The sequence below is a fragment of the Xenopus tropicalis genome, chromosome 4, assembly GCF_000004195.4.
Source record: "Xenopus tropicalis strain Nigerian chromosome 4, UCB_Xtro_10.0, whole genome shotgun sequence".
Lineage (NCBI taxonomy): Eukaryota > Metazoa > Chordata > Amphibia > Anura > Pipidae > Xenopus > Xenopus tropicalis.
The window spans coordinates 32,051,635-32,068,387 of NC_030680.2; the positions used below are offsets into that span (position 1 = coordinate 32,051,635).

Here is a 16,753-nt window from a genome sequence, read left to right on the forward strand (position 1 = left end):
AAGCGCAGGGTATGGTTAAAAAATTTGTGCAGAGAGGCTATAATGAGAAACAACTTAATGAAATTAAGCAGGATTTAAAAGGAATAAAATGTGAGGAGTTACTAATCTGAGAGAATGGCCTTTGTGTCAACTTTTGGTAGCCACACCCATAATATAAATAAAATAATTTTAAAGCACTGGAACATGTTACAAGACGATCGTGAAGTAGGCAAATTGTTTAAAGAGACCCCACTATTTTCAAATAGGAGAGGGAAATCAATAGGACAAGTTTTGTCCAAAAAGGTTTTGCAAAACGAAAAGAAAAGTGGGTTATTAGCACCTTAAATCGGGTACATTCGCGTGTGGCGATTGTGCGCATTGTACAGGTATTATCAGAGGGGATACGATCGCTCATCCCACTAAAGTACACCAATTCAAATTCAAGGACATTTTACGTGTAACAGCTCTGGGGTAATTTATATGATAAAATAAGAACCTGTTTAAATGAACATAAAAGTAATATAAGGAACTATACACCAGAGAGAGAAAAAGAAAAATCTGAACAAGAAAGTGGAAAGAAATATGTATCTGAATTATCTGTGGCCAAACATTTTTATGCAGCTAAGCATACAGTGGCACAAGTCAGATGGGCAGTATCAGAACAAGTCCATTTTGACTAAACAATTATTAAAAAGAGAGGCAGTGTGGATTAAAAAACTGGATTCACTTTCCCCTCAAGGTTTGAACGAAAGCTTCAGCTTGAAATGTTTTTTAAAGAGTTTGCAACTGTTTATTGTAGGATACTTTGTTTAATTGTTTTTTAAATGTGATACTTTGTATTTATGGTTATATGTTTTACAGATTATGAAGTGTAAAGGACTCCTATGAAGGGGATTGTTGATTCACGTAATTGAATGGCTGCTTGGGACTGTTTGGTATTGCAGCCGTAATGGGGTTAATGGGTCACATGGTAGTGTCACATGGTCTGTTAAGGTATTTAGTGAGTAAATTGTTCACTTGTGTGTATTACACCTGACGAAGGGGTCACCCCCGAAAACTTGTACCGTTTCTGCAAATAAATTATTTAAAGGCATTGCCGACACACTGGAGTGCTTCTTCCCCTTTTTAAAGATACATGGAAAAAAGGCTTGGGAGCAGCTGAGGAAGTAAAGCACCCTCTGAGAACATGTATGTAAGTGGTGTGCTGAAGATTTCTCTTTATGTTCCACAAATATAAACCATCAAAGCAGCCAGACAGGTGGGGGGCCACACAGAGGGGGGTCCCGCGGGCTGCCAGTTGGACAGCCCTGCTGTAGCTCAAACTATGCATAGGCATAATAACTTACCCCTACTAGTTCATGTCAAGGCTAGCAAAAGGACAGCAAAACTGTTTACCCCACATTTAACAATAATTCGTCTTTAGACAAAGCTACCCCCACCCCAAAGTGGCGACCACTGATCTAAACTCATTTGTAACACAGTGTGGGGGATTTATATGTCTGGTTATTTAACATATTAGATGGCAGTTGCATTAACCCATGACCCTGTAGTTTAAAAATGATTGCTACCTGTTCTGCAAAAAAAAATATGGCCTTATTCATTCTTTCCATTACAATTTACAAAAAGACTCAAGTTTACCAGCCAGAGCAGTAATGTAGCAGCACTATAAAGTATTGAATCAGGACAGGGCCGCCATTGGAGGGGTTAAGGGCAGTTGCCCCGGTTCACTGGGTTTTGAGTCTTAAAAGGGACCTGGCTGTGCTGCACTTTCTTGGATTACTGGGCCCCCTGCTGTTAGTGGAAGCAAGACAGGAGGGTGGCTGTTAGGGTGCCAGTAAAGCTGCATGAGAATGTATAGACTAGGCTGGGGAAGAATTCCAACTTCACTCAGGTTTTCCAAGACCTATATAGCAACTCACTGACCCAAGAGGCCCAGTAACTCAAGAAAATGAATACTGCCCAACAGTCCCGATTTTGCTAACACAGCCCGCAGACCCGATTTTGCTAACACAGCCCGCAGACCCGATTTTGCTAACGCAGCCCGACAATTAAAGATATAAAATATTTATATAATGTTTTATATTTGATACAACAGTTAGTGGCCATCATTACATGGGTACAACATAAATGGCTGTGTATTTTGTACACAGAAAGCCTTGAGCTGTGCTCACTCAGTTGGCCTCAGATTTAGTGCTGAGGAACCGTATGTTATTGTTCCTACAGGGGTAAAAGTGTGCAGTTGGTCTGGAGCAGTGTTTGGAAAATTGTGGGCCCAGTCTCCCTTGTTTTTATTAACCCAGTAGGAAGGGGGTACTAAGTGGTTGGTCTTATATACAGTATGTTTATGATCATTTCCCCTCCCCTCTCTATTCTACTGCATAGGGTATTGGAAGGGAAGGTTAGGAAAAGACCCCCATGGGTAGATTCGGGGGTAACAGATGCACACTGATTGCATACAAAACATATCAGAGAGCAGCACAGCATCATTTATATGCACTTTCATAAACTTGATTCAGTTTGATTTAAAATGCACATGACATGTCACTATGATATAATCAAAGAATTACTATTTAGCTGCTTTTATAAATTGTCCCCCTTGGTGCCAAGCAGGAAGTGTGTGACTCTTTAGCATTTGTGTAACCGTTAGAATTTATTGGCACTTAGTAAAGAAAATAATATACTATGGTAGAGAAGAGTTGTGCAGGTTTTTTAGAGAGGGAGTTAATAAGTGCAGTGAAGTAGTTTTGGGCTACACCTTACTCACACTCCCAGGCCTGGAAACAGGGCAGGGGGTGGGGTAGGGCTCCTTCTCTCCCCCCGCTATTCATTTAAAGTCCTTCCACCGCCTCCTTCTCTTTCATTTTCCTCATTTGAGGTTCACTCTATTAGGCTCTTCTCCCCTGTTTCACTTCGCATTGTGGTCATATACCGACCTCCTGGACCGACCTCACAATTCTTTGACAACTTTTCTGCCTGGCTTCCTTACTTCCTTTCCTCTGACTCCCCATCCATTGTACTAGGTGACTTTAACATACCTGTTAACAATCCTAATGCCCCTGCTACCTCTAAACTCCTCTCACTAACATCCTCCTTTGGGTTATCTCTGTGCTCTGACTCCCCCACTCACTCACCCCCCACTTTCACTAATGGAAACTCCCTAGATCTTATATTTACAAAATGTTGTTCTACCTCCAACATCACTAACTCCCCTTTCCCCCTCTCTGATCACAATCTGCGCACATTTCAACTCTCGCTAACTCCCTCTACACCCTCTGCTGTCCCCCAAACATACACATACCGAGACCTGCAATCCCTGAACACGTCACACCTTTCTTCTTCCTTAGAATCTCTTCATTCTAACATCCTAACTGTCTCTTGTCCTAATCAGGCTACCTCTGTCTACTACAGCACACTCACCACTGCCCTCAATGAGCTTGCTCCTGCCAAGACTAAACGCATGAGGCCCAAACCACTCCAACCCTGGCACACTGCTCATACCAAATCCCTCCAAAAACAGTCATGTACACTTGAGCGCCGCTGGTGCAAATCAAGGTCAGAGTCAGATTTCTGCAGCTACAAATCTGCTCTGCTCTCCTACAACACCACCCTCTGCCAAGCTAAACAAACCTACTTCACTGCACTTATTAACTCCCTCTCTAAAAAACCTGCACAACTCTTTTCTACCTTTAACTCTCTGCTGTCCCCTCCTCCGCCCCCTCCGTGTGCTTCAGTCACTGCTCAAGCTATTGCTGAGCACTTTAAAAATAAAATTGACACCATCTGAAGTGACATTGCACAACTAAATCCCCAAAACCATTCCCCTCCCTCCCTACATGCTCCCCAGTCTCTTCTTGGCTCCTTCTCCCCAGTGACTGAAGAGGAAGTCTCAAAACTGCTGTCATCCTCTCACCTTACTACCTGCCCGCTTGATCCCATTCCTACCAAACTTCTACGCAATGCCAACCCCTGTCTTATCAAATCCTTAACTCATCTATTCAATCTCTCGCTCTCTACTGGAATCTTTCCCTCCCAACTGAAACATGCAATTGTATCCCCTATTCTGAAAAAACCCTCCCTTGATCCTTCCAATCCTACTAACCTCCGACCTATCTCTCTGCTCCCATTCATCTCCAAACTGCTTGAGCGCCTAGTTTACAACCGACTGACGCTATTCCTCTCTGACAATAACCTCCTAGATCCCCTACAATCTGGTTTTAGACAGCAACACTCCACCGAAACTGCTCTAACCCGACTAACAAATGACCTCCTTTCGGCTAAAGCCAAAAAACACTACTCGCTACTAATACTTCTCGATCTCTCTGCTGCTTTTGACACTGTGGATCACCCTCTTCTCCTCCAGACTCTCCGCTCTCTGGGCCTTCGTGACGCTGCCTTATCCTGGTTTTCATCTTATCTCTCAGATCGATCCTTCAGTGTCTCTTACAATAGTGAATCGTCTTCTCCCTTGCCTCTTTCTGTCGGGGTTCCTCAAGGCTCTGTCCTGGGCCCCTTACTATTTTCTCTCTATACCTCCTCACTTGGCAAATTAATTAATTCTTTTGGCTTTCAGTACCACCTCTATGCTGACGATACTCAGATCTATCTTTCCTCTCCTGATCTCAACCCAGAGCTTCTAACTCGCATCTCTTCCTGCTTGGCCGCTATCTCCACTTGGATGTCCCAACGTTACCTCAAATTAAACCTCTCTAAAACTGAACTGGTTCTCTTTCCCCCATCCAATGCCTACATTGTTCCCGAGGTATCTATAACGGTTAACAATTCTACCATCACCCCATCTTCCCAGGCCCGGTGCCTTGGGATTATCCTTGATTCTGCCCTGTCCTTCACTCCTCATATCCAATCACTTATCAAATCATGTCACTTTCACCTAAGAAATATCTCCAAAATCCGATCATTTATCACCCAAGATGCTGCCAAAATTCTTATTCACTCTTATAATATCTCGCCTGGACTACTGTAACTCCCTATTAATTGGCCTTCCCCCTCCAAAGACTGTCCCCTCTCCAGTCCATAATGAATACTGCTGCCCGGCTCATACACCTCTCCAACCGCTCCTCCTCTGCCATGCCGCTCTGCCAATCCCTGCACTGGCTTCCCCAACCATCCAGGATAAAATTCAAACTATTGACCCTCACATTTAAAGCAGTTCATAACTTTGCCCCACCCTACATCTCTGAACTCATCTCTAGGTACCATCCATCCCGCTTGTTACGCTCCTCTACTGACCTGCTCCTCAACTCCTCTCTCATTCCCTCCTCACACACTCGCATTCAAGACTTTGCAAGGGCTGCCCCCCTTCTCTGGAATTCGCTCCCACAAACTGTCAGACTTTCTCCCAATCTCTCTGCCTTCAAGAGATCTCTAAAAACACATTTATTCAGAGAAGCTTACCCTAATCTAGTTTAGCAATACCCTGTGCCCCACCTCTCACAACTCTGGTCATGCCCATTCCCACACCTTGTGTCTCAACCCTTTCTCCTTGTAGATTGTAAGCTCTTTTGGGCAGGGCCCTCTTCCCCTCTTGTATCGGTTATTGATTGCTTTATATGTTACTCTGTATGTCCAATGTATGTAACCCACTTATTGTACAGCGCTGCGGAATATGTTGGCGCTTTATAAATAAATGTTAATGTAATGTTAACGCCACAAAGCAATTACATGAGGCGGGGAAGCATCGTTATTCAGAATTAAGTTCCTATATGATCTCAAGAGAAAATAGAAGGAATACGCTGCCTTGCACATGTGTTTGTTCAGATATTCATATCTTAAAGAGCTACACCTGCTATTTGACTTTTGCAGAGAGCAGAGGGGCATGGTGAGAGTGCTGAGTATAGTTTGATGCAATTTATGCTATTGGTCAGTGGCTCCCAACTGTGGGGATGCCCCCCCCCTTCCCTGGGGGAACCTGGGGCAGTGGGGCTCAGACTGAAGGCCATTTAGGGTAAGATTTAGGGAGAATGCCCGTTTGTTCTTCTAGACTCACGTGAAAGGGGTGATGAGATCCTGGGAGGACAACTTACTTGGTAGGAAATCTTGAAATTATGGCTGACTGACTGATACACCAATGGTTTCCCACAATATAGTGTATCTGTAACCATTTTGTGAGCTAAGGGGGGCCCTGGCCAAAGGCTGGACGGAAACTGACAGACAAGCACTGTTATACACAATTAAACCAAGTAACTCGCTTGTTTTCTCTGGGTGTCAGAGAAGCAACTGTTGTTGTATATAACAAAGAAGGCTTAATAGTGGCGCTGTACAATGCTATGTAGTTTAGTTTGAGGCCAGTTGGAAGAAACAGCAATACACTATCAGACTTAATAGCAGGCAGGTTATGGTTCTTGGAATAGTCCAACACTTGCTGAGGGAGTTCTGCCAGAACCGCTTTAGCCAGAGTTTCCTTGGGTGCCTGAGAGATACAAAAGAAGGAGAATGAGTCAAATAATTTCATGATAATGGGACTAGGATAGAGAATCTTCTTGCAATGCAAATCCTCTAAGCAAAGTAAATGAAGAACTACATTTCATTTGGTATGTAGAAAGCAGAAAAACAAACAAAAAAAATCAAGGGGAATTAATGATTGAATACTGCCAGATGCACAGTAGAAGGGGGTAGCCAATTTCAGCCCTGCAGTCACACAAGCAAAGACAGGCTTCAGTTCCCTATCAGGTCAGCCTAGCTGCTGATTGGTTCCTACAGTGCAGTGTGCTGAGTGCTGCCAGCCCCCCTGCCTAGCCTGGGGAAGGAGGCTGCAGAAATCAGTTTTGAATAGGAATATATGCAGGTATATTTTGATTCCTGATCATGATAGTCTTGCTGTTACCTTAATAAGTGGGTATCCAAAGAGGGCTTTTTGGGCCTAGTGGGTATTTGGCCTTAACACCGGGAACTAGCCAATAACTAGCCAATCAGTAAGAGGCAAGAGTGCAGCATTCCAACAGAGGAATTTCTGCCATTGCAACACAACTGCTCAGATTCCCCAACACACAAGGGCAGGGCACTGAGAAACAAATTGGTTAGACTAGTTTTTCCTGTCAATGATCTTTTTTTCACCTATTTCATTACTGTTACTATAAGCATGGTGTTAACTGTTAGAAAGGGAGTTTCGTTTTTCATATTTCTGTACTGCAAGGCTCGGTGATAATGCATTGTGCCATTGGGTTTACTTAACAATGAAACTAAAGGATTTAAAGGGGTAGTTCACCTTAAAATTTAACTTATATTATGATGAAGGCAGTGAAATTTCTTCACCACTTGCAACTCTTCTTTTTAAATGATTTTTAAAGGAGAAGGAAAGTTATTTTGGCATTTTACTGCCAATAGATTAGCCACATTAGTGCTACCTAGAACACTATATTTATTCTGCAGAAAGCTTACCACACCTGAATAAAGAGCCCTAGAAGCTCCCTCCATTTGTTTAAGATAGCAGCTGCCATTTTAGCTTGATCTTTGTAGCTTCCTGCTGCAGCTCTAGCTATTGGGAACTCAGATCACACATTTCTAAGGGAGGGGGGAGTAAGTTATTATGAATTCTTATGGGAGGGGGAGCAGGAGAGATCTGCGCAGACTCCGGCCCTGGGAATGAAGGATTTTTCTGAGAGAGGAAGTCTGATAAGGTAGCATGCCAGGTAGCCCAGGAAGGCAGATGGTGGTTGATTACTGGCAAGCATTGCCTCTGGAAAAAGGTTTGTATAAGAAACCCACAGTGCCTGTGAAAATACCATATGCTTAGCACAATGTCGCTTGCGGTTTCACGGCACTCAGCTTGCAATTGGGGGGGTAGATGCAATTTCACCATATCTGTGCAGTTATATAGAATTAGCAACCCCAAGATTATATCATACGGGCCTGCTTACTGTAGCTTCCCTTTGCGCGGGGGGGTAGACGTAGGTAAATATTTATACCATAGAGCTAATGGCCAATTTTATTCCATCCTGTGGTACAGTATGTGTGAAACAAAAAAATGTTTTATAACATAGTTATAAAGTTATGGTGGGGACGAACCCAACTGAATGTTTTCAGTTGAGTTCGTTGTGGCGGTAGGACCATGCCAGATTACTGCACAGGAAATTTTAGAAGAGGGAGAAAGGAGTTTCACTCCTTTGACTGCACGGTGGATTGATAGATACAGATGTTACTACTGCTTGTGCTAGGTGACAGCTTGCTTGGATTTCCTATCATCGAGGCACTGCAGATTCAGGACTGGCAGCAGGGCTGCTGAACTTCTCTTATGGTGGGAGATGCAGCTCCTGCTGGTAGCAGAGTTTGGGGGCAGCCTAATACTCAGTGGTGGATATAATGACATAGTGCTGATCTCAAGTCTTCAGTAAGGAACAGAAGAGCATAGTAGCGATCTCTTATGGAATTCTGGCTTTGAATATTGCCTTGGGGTGAGGCTGGCAAGGTCCTATTTATTTGATAAAATGTAAATAAATGCTGTGGCCTCTTTTTACCCATTTCTGGCTCCTGGGGTTTTATTAAGGTATGTAACAATGGGTCAGAGGGATGGTTGAAAGCAAAGGGCAATTGAGGAGTCCCCTTGTCAAGGCCCAATCATATGACAAAGATATAGAAATATATAGAAATGTCTTTAAAGGAGCAGTGCTGAGTATATTTATAGCTATGTAGTTGTTATCTTTTCCATTCTGTAACTAGTGGTGCGTTTGCTTACTTAGCTGGATGCAGCTACGTGTACTTTGTCTTTTTCGTGGTAAGCAGTGTCATTTCTTCACTAGTGAAACTGAAAGTCACTACTACATGATATAAATATGAGAAGCGTCTCTACCTGTAGCTCAGAAGAGTCGTGCAGTAATAAGAGATACGTGCTGGGAAGACCCTTACTGGATTTAACGGAGCCCAAACGACTGATCTCAGGTGTGGTTTCCTGCAGCGCTGCCCTCCTTATACAGCTTTACGCTTTCTTGAAACTGCTCCTACTATTTCCACATATTTGCCCTGTTCCCTTTTTTCTGTTTTTCTACTCAAGCACTGAATCATGCCCGGCAGCACTGAGCTCTCTGTACACTTGTTTCTATTCCAGAACTCCAACTACCCATCTCTATATGTTACCTATCCAGCTAGCAAGTGGCCCTTTCTATTGTATCTCTGTTGTATATTATAGAGTTAAGTTACCTATCCAGCTAGCAAGTGGCCCTTTTTATTTTATCTCTATTGTATATTATAGTTAAGTTACCTATCCAGCTAGCAAGTGGCCCTTTTTATTTTATCTCTATTGTATATTATAGAGTTGTTACCTATCCAGCTAGCAAGTGACCCTTTTTATTTTATCTCTATTGTATATTATAGTTAAGTTACCTATCTAGATAGCAAGTGACCCTTTTTATTGTATCTCTATTGTATATGTAGCCCACTTTAGAGAATGTGCTGCTACCTGCTGAGATCTAGTGGCGCTAACAGGATCCTGAGCCCCGCTTACTTTGGGGAACAGATGTTTCTGTACTATTTGGCGTGCCTCCACCCAGTATAGGGACAGACTGAACTGCAACTCCCTTCCTGAGAACTTGATATTATACTTCTGCTTGGGGACTCCCAGCTCTCCTGGCACCTTGCCCCCTCCCTGGGGTAGATTCTTACCGGGCAGAGTGGATCCTCCAGATAGTGAGACACTGCACTCAGTATGTTGAACTAAGTGATATCTTTATTTGCAGAATGACTGACAGGTTTTGCAGGAGTTACAGAACACGTCAGGGAACACACTTTTCCTTAGGAGACCCTCTCTCCTGGGATACCGTCAATACTCCAGCCAGATGACCCTCTTTTGGGTTCCCTCCGGTACTACACGCCAGAAGCCCCTCTCTAGGGCACTTCCCGGTACTCCCGCCAAGCGGACACCCCCTTGAGACCTCACCCCGGAATATCACCCGGCTATCCCCCGGATTAGGCAAATCACCTATTACTACCACTCAGTTCCCTGACTCCAGCAATGAGTGCTGGGAGATCTTAATCTCATTAACACTCCTGTAGGGGCCCAGCTGCCCAGCTAAATACCCTATCTGCCACTCCTAGAGCGGCCTATAACAGTTAGCTCCCTAACTATGCCCTGGCATGTCACTAGCCTCTAGCCAGAGGGGTCCCAGGCAGGAAGACCTGGCAGCACATGGCTGCACAGCCTTATATACTAATGGTACCACCCTGTGGCCATTACTCAGAATGCAGGGATACTAACTCCCTGTTAACTATGTAAGTGCCAACCACCCAAGGTGTTGCACTATTAAAGTACCACCCACCCTTGGGGTCTATCCTGGGGTAACCATCCTAGGGGCCCAATTTTGGAAAACCCCTACATTTATTATAGAGTTGAGTTACCTATCCAGATAGCAAGTGACCCTTTTGATTGTATCTCTATTGTATATTATAGAGTTGTTACCTATCCAGCTAGCAAGTGACCCTTTTTATTTTATCTCTATTGTAAATTATAGTTAAGTTACCTATCCAGCTAGCAAGTGACCCTTTTGATTGTATCTCTATTGTTTATTATAGAGTTGAATGCAGACCCTGCATCCTGTTTTCACTTCCTGAACTCGGATTCAACCATTCACTGAGAACAAAAGAAATTCAAAGCCAAAGCCACAAAGCAAAAACAAGCAAAGTGAAAGAAGGTTCATACTTTATATAACAGGAAATAAAAGAAGGCCCCAGATTCTAAGCAGGAGACATGCCGCTTGTGGTGAGTGCTGGTGTGAAAGTCTCACAGACATTTGTTGCACAAGTAATGTACCTTATACATGGGGATCCATTCACGAAGCACGAATTTCAGATGGTTAAATGCACTTGAAAATACGAAAGTACGAAAATATTGTGGTTGTGATCCGAAAGTCACAAAATTTTCATATCCAAACGATTGTAGCCGGCATGAAAACCTTTCTGGCTTTGAAACTTCAGTGCATGATTTTGGAAGCCTCAATAGGGCTCAATTGCACTCAATTGCAGCTTAAACCTGGCCAAAAGATAGCCACGATACCAAAGCTTGAAGGAATTCTAAAATGGTCGTAGTCTTTGCGAAAAATATGACTTTTTTTGTGGAAGTTAATGAAAACCACACGATATTATCGTGGTCAATACGAAAGTTCTAACAATTAGAAAAAATACAAATTTTTCTCATTCGTACTCAATCGTGCTTTAATGAATGGGCCTCATAGTATTGCTGTACCAATCTGTAGGTGTAGCAGCCAAATAGGTAAAGTTAAATAAGGTTGTTCACTTTCTGGTTAACTTTTAGTATGTTATATATCCTATTCTTAGCAACTTTTCAACTGGTCTTCATTTTTTTTCTAGTTTATTATTTTCCTCACTGAGCCCCTCAGCCAAAAAAATATTGCTCTGTGAGGCTACAATTGTATTGTTGTTGTTACTGTGTATAACTTTCTATTAAGTCCCTTCTATATTCATATCTCTGTCTCTCTTTCAAACCACTGCCTGGTTGCTAGGTTAAATTGAACCCTAGCAACCAGATAGCTGCTGAAATTCCAAACTGTAGAGCTGTGAAACAAAAAGCCAAATAATTTGAAAACCGCAAAAAAATAAAAAATGAAGACCAATTGCATATTGTCTCAGAATAGCATGTCCTACATCATAGTAAAAAAGTTTCTTTTCCCACAGGGTGTGGCTCCTGTAGAAGGAGACTTGATAGAATTTCATCGCCCTCTTTATCAACACTGGGGTATCTACGTTGGAAAAGGTTGTGTTGTTCATTTAACAGGTAGGATTTTTTTCATATGTTTGTAATATTACATATGTGTTAACTAATTTGTCTATTAAATATACATATACTATAACATATAGGTTGCTGTGGGTTACTGCACCTTAGTGCAATTTATTACACACAGATTAACAAACTGTAGAAGTACGGTTATTATGATCAAATATAGATCTGTTATGCAGTATGATGGGAAGGCAGTTGTTTTTTTTTAAATGGCATTTTGCTAAGGCCGTAAGTAGAGAATAGTTCTGCCTGGGCCAAGGGAAAGTATTGGAAGCATTACTGTTGTTTAATATCACCTTGAGAAATAATATTTGCAATGGGATATAGGTGCCTAATGTAAACTGTCTAGCGAAATTGCTACAAAATACATTAAATCAAAAGCAATATTGAATCTCCTTTATCAGCACATAATAGTAACATTCATATTTCTAGAAAATTCTTCCTCCAGTTTGAATATGGGTAGATACTAAAACTCTGTGGAAGAGTCTAAGTACCAAGCAGTTAGACAACTAGAGTTGCCACCTTTTTAAAAGAATCTTACTGGCCAGAGGTGGGGGGCATGCACAAAAGGGGGCGGACAGTGATGTAATAGGGGCGGACTAATGATATAAAATGGGCAGGTTGATGGCACGTAGATGGAAGAAGGGATGGTTATGGAGCAGATTGGGTAAACTGGGCTCAAAAGGAAATCAAACTTGAATTAATACTGCACAGCAACAATCTGGGAGTGACATTTTAAAGAATGAGGGGGGTTTACAAAGTTCTAAAGACAGAAGAATAAAGAAATAATGGGAAAATTACCAACTGCCAATTTCTCATGAGCAGAGCAGCCATTTAAGGTTACAGTTTTGGCTTCCCAGGCACAGACCTAAACAAAAAAAGAAGAAAAAAAAAATAACACATTGCTATTTTAATCCTAAGGTTATAACTGAGTTTAACTGCAAGTTTATAAAGTTATGGGATCCATTATCTGGAAACCCATTATCCAGAAAGTTCATGTATGGGAAGTATGGGAAGGCCATAGACTCCATTACAAGAAAATAATTCAAGACTTAAGGTATGGAGATCCAAATCATGGAAATACCCCTCATCCGGATACTCCCCAGCATTCTGGATAACAGAACCCATACCTATAATCTCACAAGCCTAACTTTTATTAACCAGTTTGTTTGGTCTACTGCACCCACCAAGGAGCAGGGGTATAAAAACAATTCAATAAGTTTATATATATATTCCTAGAGGATGTGATGCAGTAGATATTTCAGTGCTAAAATCGCTGACATATTCTCTGTTGCTCTATAAGCTATTATGCATCACTGACATCAGTCTCTGGCCAAGTAGAGCTTACAATCTAAGGTCCTTACTACACACAGTCATCAGGACTGTTTTGCCTCCAATAAGGATTCATTTTATTTTAGTTGGGGTCAAGTACAAGGTACTGTTTTATTATTACAGAGAAAAAGGAAATCTTTCATAAAAATTAGAATTGTTTGCTTGTAATGGAGTCTATGGGAGATGACCTTCCCGTAATTCAGAAATTTCTGGATAATGGGTGTCAAGATAACGGATCCCATACCTGTAAGGCAGTGCTGTCCAACTGGCGGCCCGCGGGCCGCATGCGGCCCGCGACCCCCCTCTGTGTGGCCCCCCACCTGTCTGGCTGCTTTGATGGCTTACTCTTGTGTAAGCTTTAAATGGTATCAGTACTGAGATTAACTGCCCCCCTGCATGGTTCTCACCTCAGATTCAGGCTGTAATCCCTCTGTATTGTTTAAATATGTAATCCCCTGTACTGTTCACACCTTTTAATCTCTGCATTGTTCACCCCCTGCAGTGTTCACACCTCAGGCTCAGGCTGTAATCACCCCCATTGTTCCCCTGTTCACACCTCAGGAGCAGTAGAAACCCACAAATAATCCCTGCATACTACAAAAAGAACATATACTGAGGTGGTACTGCAATTAAAAAGTTTTTAAATATATAGTTATTGTGCAGACTGTAGGAGCAGTGCCAGCATTGTGTCACTGTAGGCTGCCTGTGTGTGCCATACACACAGGCAGCATAGGGCAAGCAGAGTATGGCACACACAGGCAGGGTAGGGAAGGCAGAGTATGGCACACACAGGCAGGGTAGGGAAGGCAGAGTATGGCACACACAGGTAGAGTAGGGCAGGCAGAGTATGGCACACACAGGCAGGGTAGGGCAGGCAGAGTATGGCACACACAGGCCAAGTTTGGCACAAACCAGCCAAGAATGGCACACACAGTGAAAGTATGGCACACACAGGCAGGGCAGGGAAGGCAGAGTATGGCACACAGGCAGGGTAGGGCAGGCAGAGTATGGCACACACAGGCCAAGTATGGCACAAACCAGCCAAGAATGGCACACACAGTGAAAGTATGGCACACACAGGCAGGGTAGGGCAGGCAGAGTATGGCACACACAAAGGCAGGGTAGGGCAGGCAGAATATGGCACACAGGCAGGGTAGGGCAGGCAGAGTATGGCAGGTTTTTGCTGTACTACAACCATTAATATGGTTATGGTCATGTGATAACATGGGTGTGGTTTCAAGTGGGTGCGGTTTAAAAAAGGGGAGTGGTCAAAACTGGCTTCTATTATCGGCCCTCCACCACGTAGGTCGGAAAAATTCCGGCCCTCGGTACAACAGAAGTTGGACAGCACTGCTGTAAGGTATTTAACATGAAATATGGAACTTGTCTTGTAGGTTCAAAGTATTATTGTTGTTGCTGCTTTAAATAATTGTCACTTTCTATTTTGACCCCCTCAGATCAGCAGGGGTTCTCTTACTTGTCTTCAGCATTTGGTGGCACAGCAGAAGTGAAAATGGAACCTCTGGAGGCTGTCGCTGCTGGTTGTAATTACCAAGTCAACAACAAATACGATAAGAAAAGAAGCCCGTTGCCACCAACAAAGGTGGTGCGGGCAGCCATCGACCAAGTGGGCCAGACGAAACAATATAGTGTCACTAGTGCCAACTGTGAGCATTTTGTGACGGAACTACGATATGAAAAAGCATACTGTGACCAGGTAAATGATCACTTATAAGGCATTTGACATCTGATGTGCATGAATAGGATTATTAAGGGCTGGGTGTGTGCTGAGCACAGAGTATATCATCTTTCCACATTGAGAGTGTAAGTATAACTGAAGGGAGCAATCCACAGCATAAGATCATAATAGTGTTTTCTAGGCCAGGAATAACATTATGGCTTTGTGCAGCCCGCAACTTCACACTGAGCAGATGAACTTTCTGTAAATAGAATAGCCCAAGGGTTTGCACTAAAATGTGTAATGAAAGTATAGTGGGACTATAGAGCAAGTTCTGACACTCACACTCCCTTCACTACTATAAGGCTAAAGTCCCACGGAGAGATTAGCTGCCTGCGATAAATCTCTGCAACAGCAGGTGACTAATCTCTTAGAAATGCCATTGCACCAGCAACAAAGGGAATCACTGGTGGAAAGACCTACGTTCTCGATGCATAGGCCTTTACACCAGCTATTCCCTTTGTTGCCATTGGAAAGGCATTTCAGAGAGATTTGTTGCCCCTATGGCAGAGATTTATAGCAGGCAACTAATCTCTCCGTGGGAGCATAATTTTTTAGCCCCCACCCTTCCATTCTGGTGCCTGATAAGTAACTGGAATCATCCACCCTCCCAAGGTACACTGGGCACCATCTTATGGGCTTACCACACCTCCAACTAATCTCCAGTACTCTCCCCCTTTATTCTTCACCTCCCCAACTTCCAGGCTCCTCCTGGCTGAACCCCACAGAGAGGCCAATTCCCTGCCAGCTGCAAGTACAAACCCCATCAGCTTACACACCCAAAATTGTCGGGCAGGGGCTACAAAATCAAATGTGCCCTCTCTCCTAATGTTCCCAGTTAGCTTCCCCTTCAGCTCCCCCATCAGCTCCATGACCAATAACCTACTAGCTAACAACCACTTCCGGAAAGCTGGCCAAGTTTCGAGCCCAGGTTTGGCCCCTTACTCAGCTCCTCAGTTGTACTGGCCGCTCCATCATACTTTTTTTTTGCTTACTTGTCACAGCAGGTGGCAGGGTGTGGCCCTTGCCGTGTAGTTTTGCCATGTAGTAATTATGTGTATCACTTGTTCATGTATATTTAAAGTTAAAATAAAGCTGGGACCAACCTTTACTCACAGAGCTTTATGCCGTGCCCTTTATATCCTTTTGTTTCTCTTTCAGTTAGGTTTAGGCAGATGGCAGAGGAAATTGGTCTCTACAGTGACCCACAGCACAATATCCTGATCCCTTCTAGGCTTGGCACAACTCATTAGGGCAGTCCAAGGGGCTTATCTACAGAGGAAACAGAACCTGTGGTTGCAGGGGGGCCCAGGAGTGTAGATGGTCCCTAATTAATGAGCAATTTCAATATATCTTGGCAGTATCGCTCAACTTAGCAATGTTTCAGGGCCCTAAATTAAATTTGCTGTGGGACCCATAACATCTAGTTAAGCCATTGTGCAGTTCTTCATGATATATTAATCTCTTCTGTTCCTGCAGGTTGATAATGCCATTACATATGCTACAGTTGGAGGAGGAGTAGTTGCAGCCCTGGGTGTAATTGCAGCATTTTCTAGCATGCGGAATAAGCAGAAGCAGTAAAGTGCAATCATTTTACCATTGCCTTCTCGTGACCTTGTAGAACTGTTCCTACAGAAATCGAAATTCTGCCTTTATGCTATTATTTTCACTTCCTTGTGAATTTGTTCCTAGACTTGTTATAATAAATTTATACTGATGTCAGCCTTGCACTGTTTACTGTTACTGTCAATGTATGTTATGATTATTGGGTTTTTAATTCCACCAATTGGGGCCCATATCAGTGCATATCATTTTTTTTGTTGTGGCACCAGGGTTGCCACCTGTCCCGTATTGACAGCCCGATTTTTAGAAGTGCTGTCCAGATCAATACTTCCTGCCCAGTTTTTCCAATTTGGAAATCTGATCGGTGATCGCTATGTCACTGCCCCACCCAGTGCCATTAT

General features: G+C 43.1%; 1 protein-coding gene across 4 annotated transcripts; it reads left to right on the plus strand.

Annotated features, from left to right (window-relative positions):
* The first annotated feature begins 1,128 nt into the window (after nt 1-1,128).
* plaat3 (phospholipase A and acyltransferase 3) lies at nt 1,129-16,516 on the plus strand. 4 transcript variants are annotated; one of them, XM_012962370.3, is made up of 6 exons: nt 1,129-1,167; nt 8,733-8,871; nt 10,498-10,684; nt 11,617-11,716; nt 14,509-14,768; nt 16,269-16,516. In XM_012962370.3, exons 3-6 carry the CDS (start codon nt 10,673-10,675, stop codon nt 16,368-16,370), a joined length of 474 nt encoding a protein of 157 aa, XP_012817824.1. In that variant the 5' UTR covers nt 1,129-1,167; nt 8,733-8,871; nt 10,498-10,672; the 3' UTR covers nt 16,371-16,516. The 4 variants fall into 4 exon arrangements, with proteins under 4 accessions (XP_012817824.1, XP_002937537.1, XP_017948884.1 ...); XM_002937491.5 differs by having other exon boundaries at nt 1,130-1,171; XM_018093395.2 differs by lacking the exon at nt 8,733-8,871 and having other exon boundaries at nt 1,146-1,167.
* Nucleotides 16,517-16,753: the final 237 nt, after the last annotated feature.

Excerpts from the sequence above, each read along its gene's own strand:
- plaat3 (XM_012962370.3), top strand. Across the intron at positions 11,717-14,508 it reads TTGTGTTGTTCATTTAACAG|ATCAGCAGGGGTTCTCTTAC; the intron begins GTAGGATTTTTT and ends TGACCCCCTCAG. Across the intron at positions 14,769-16,268 it reads AAAAAGCATACTGTGACCAG|GTTGATAATGCCATTACATA; the intron begins GTAAATGATCAC and ends CTGTTCCTGCAG.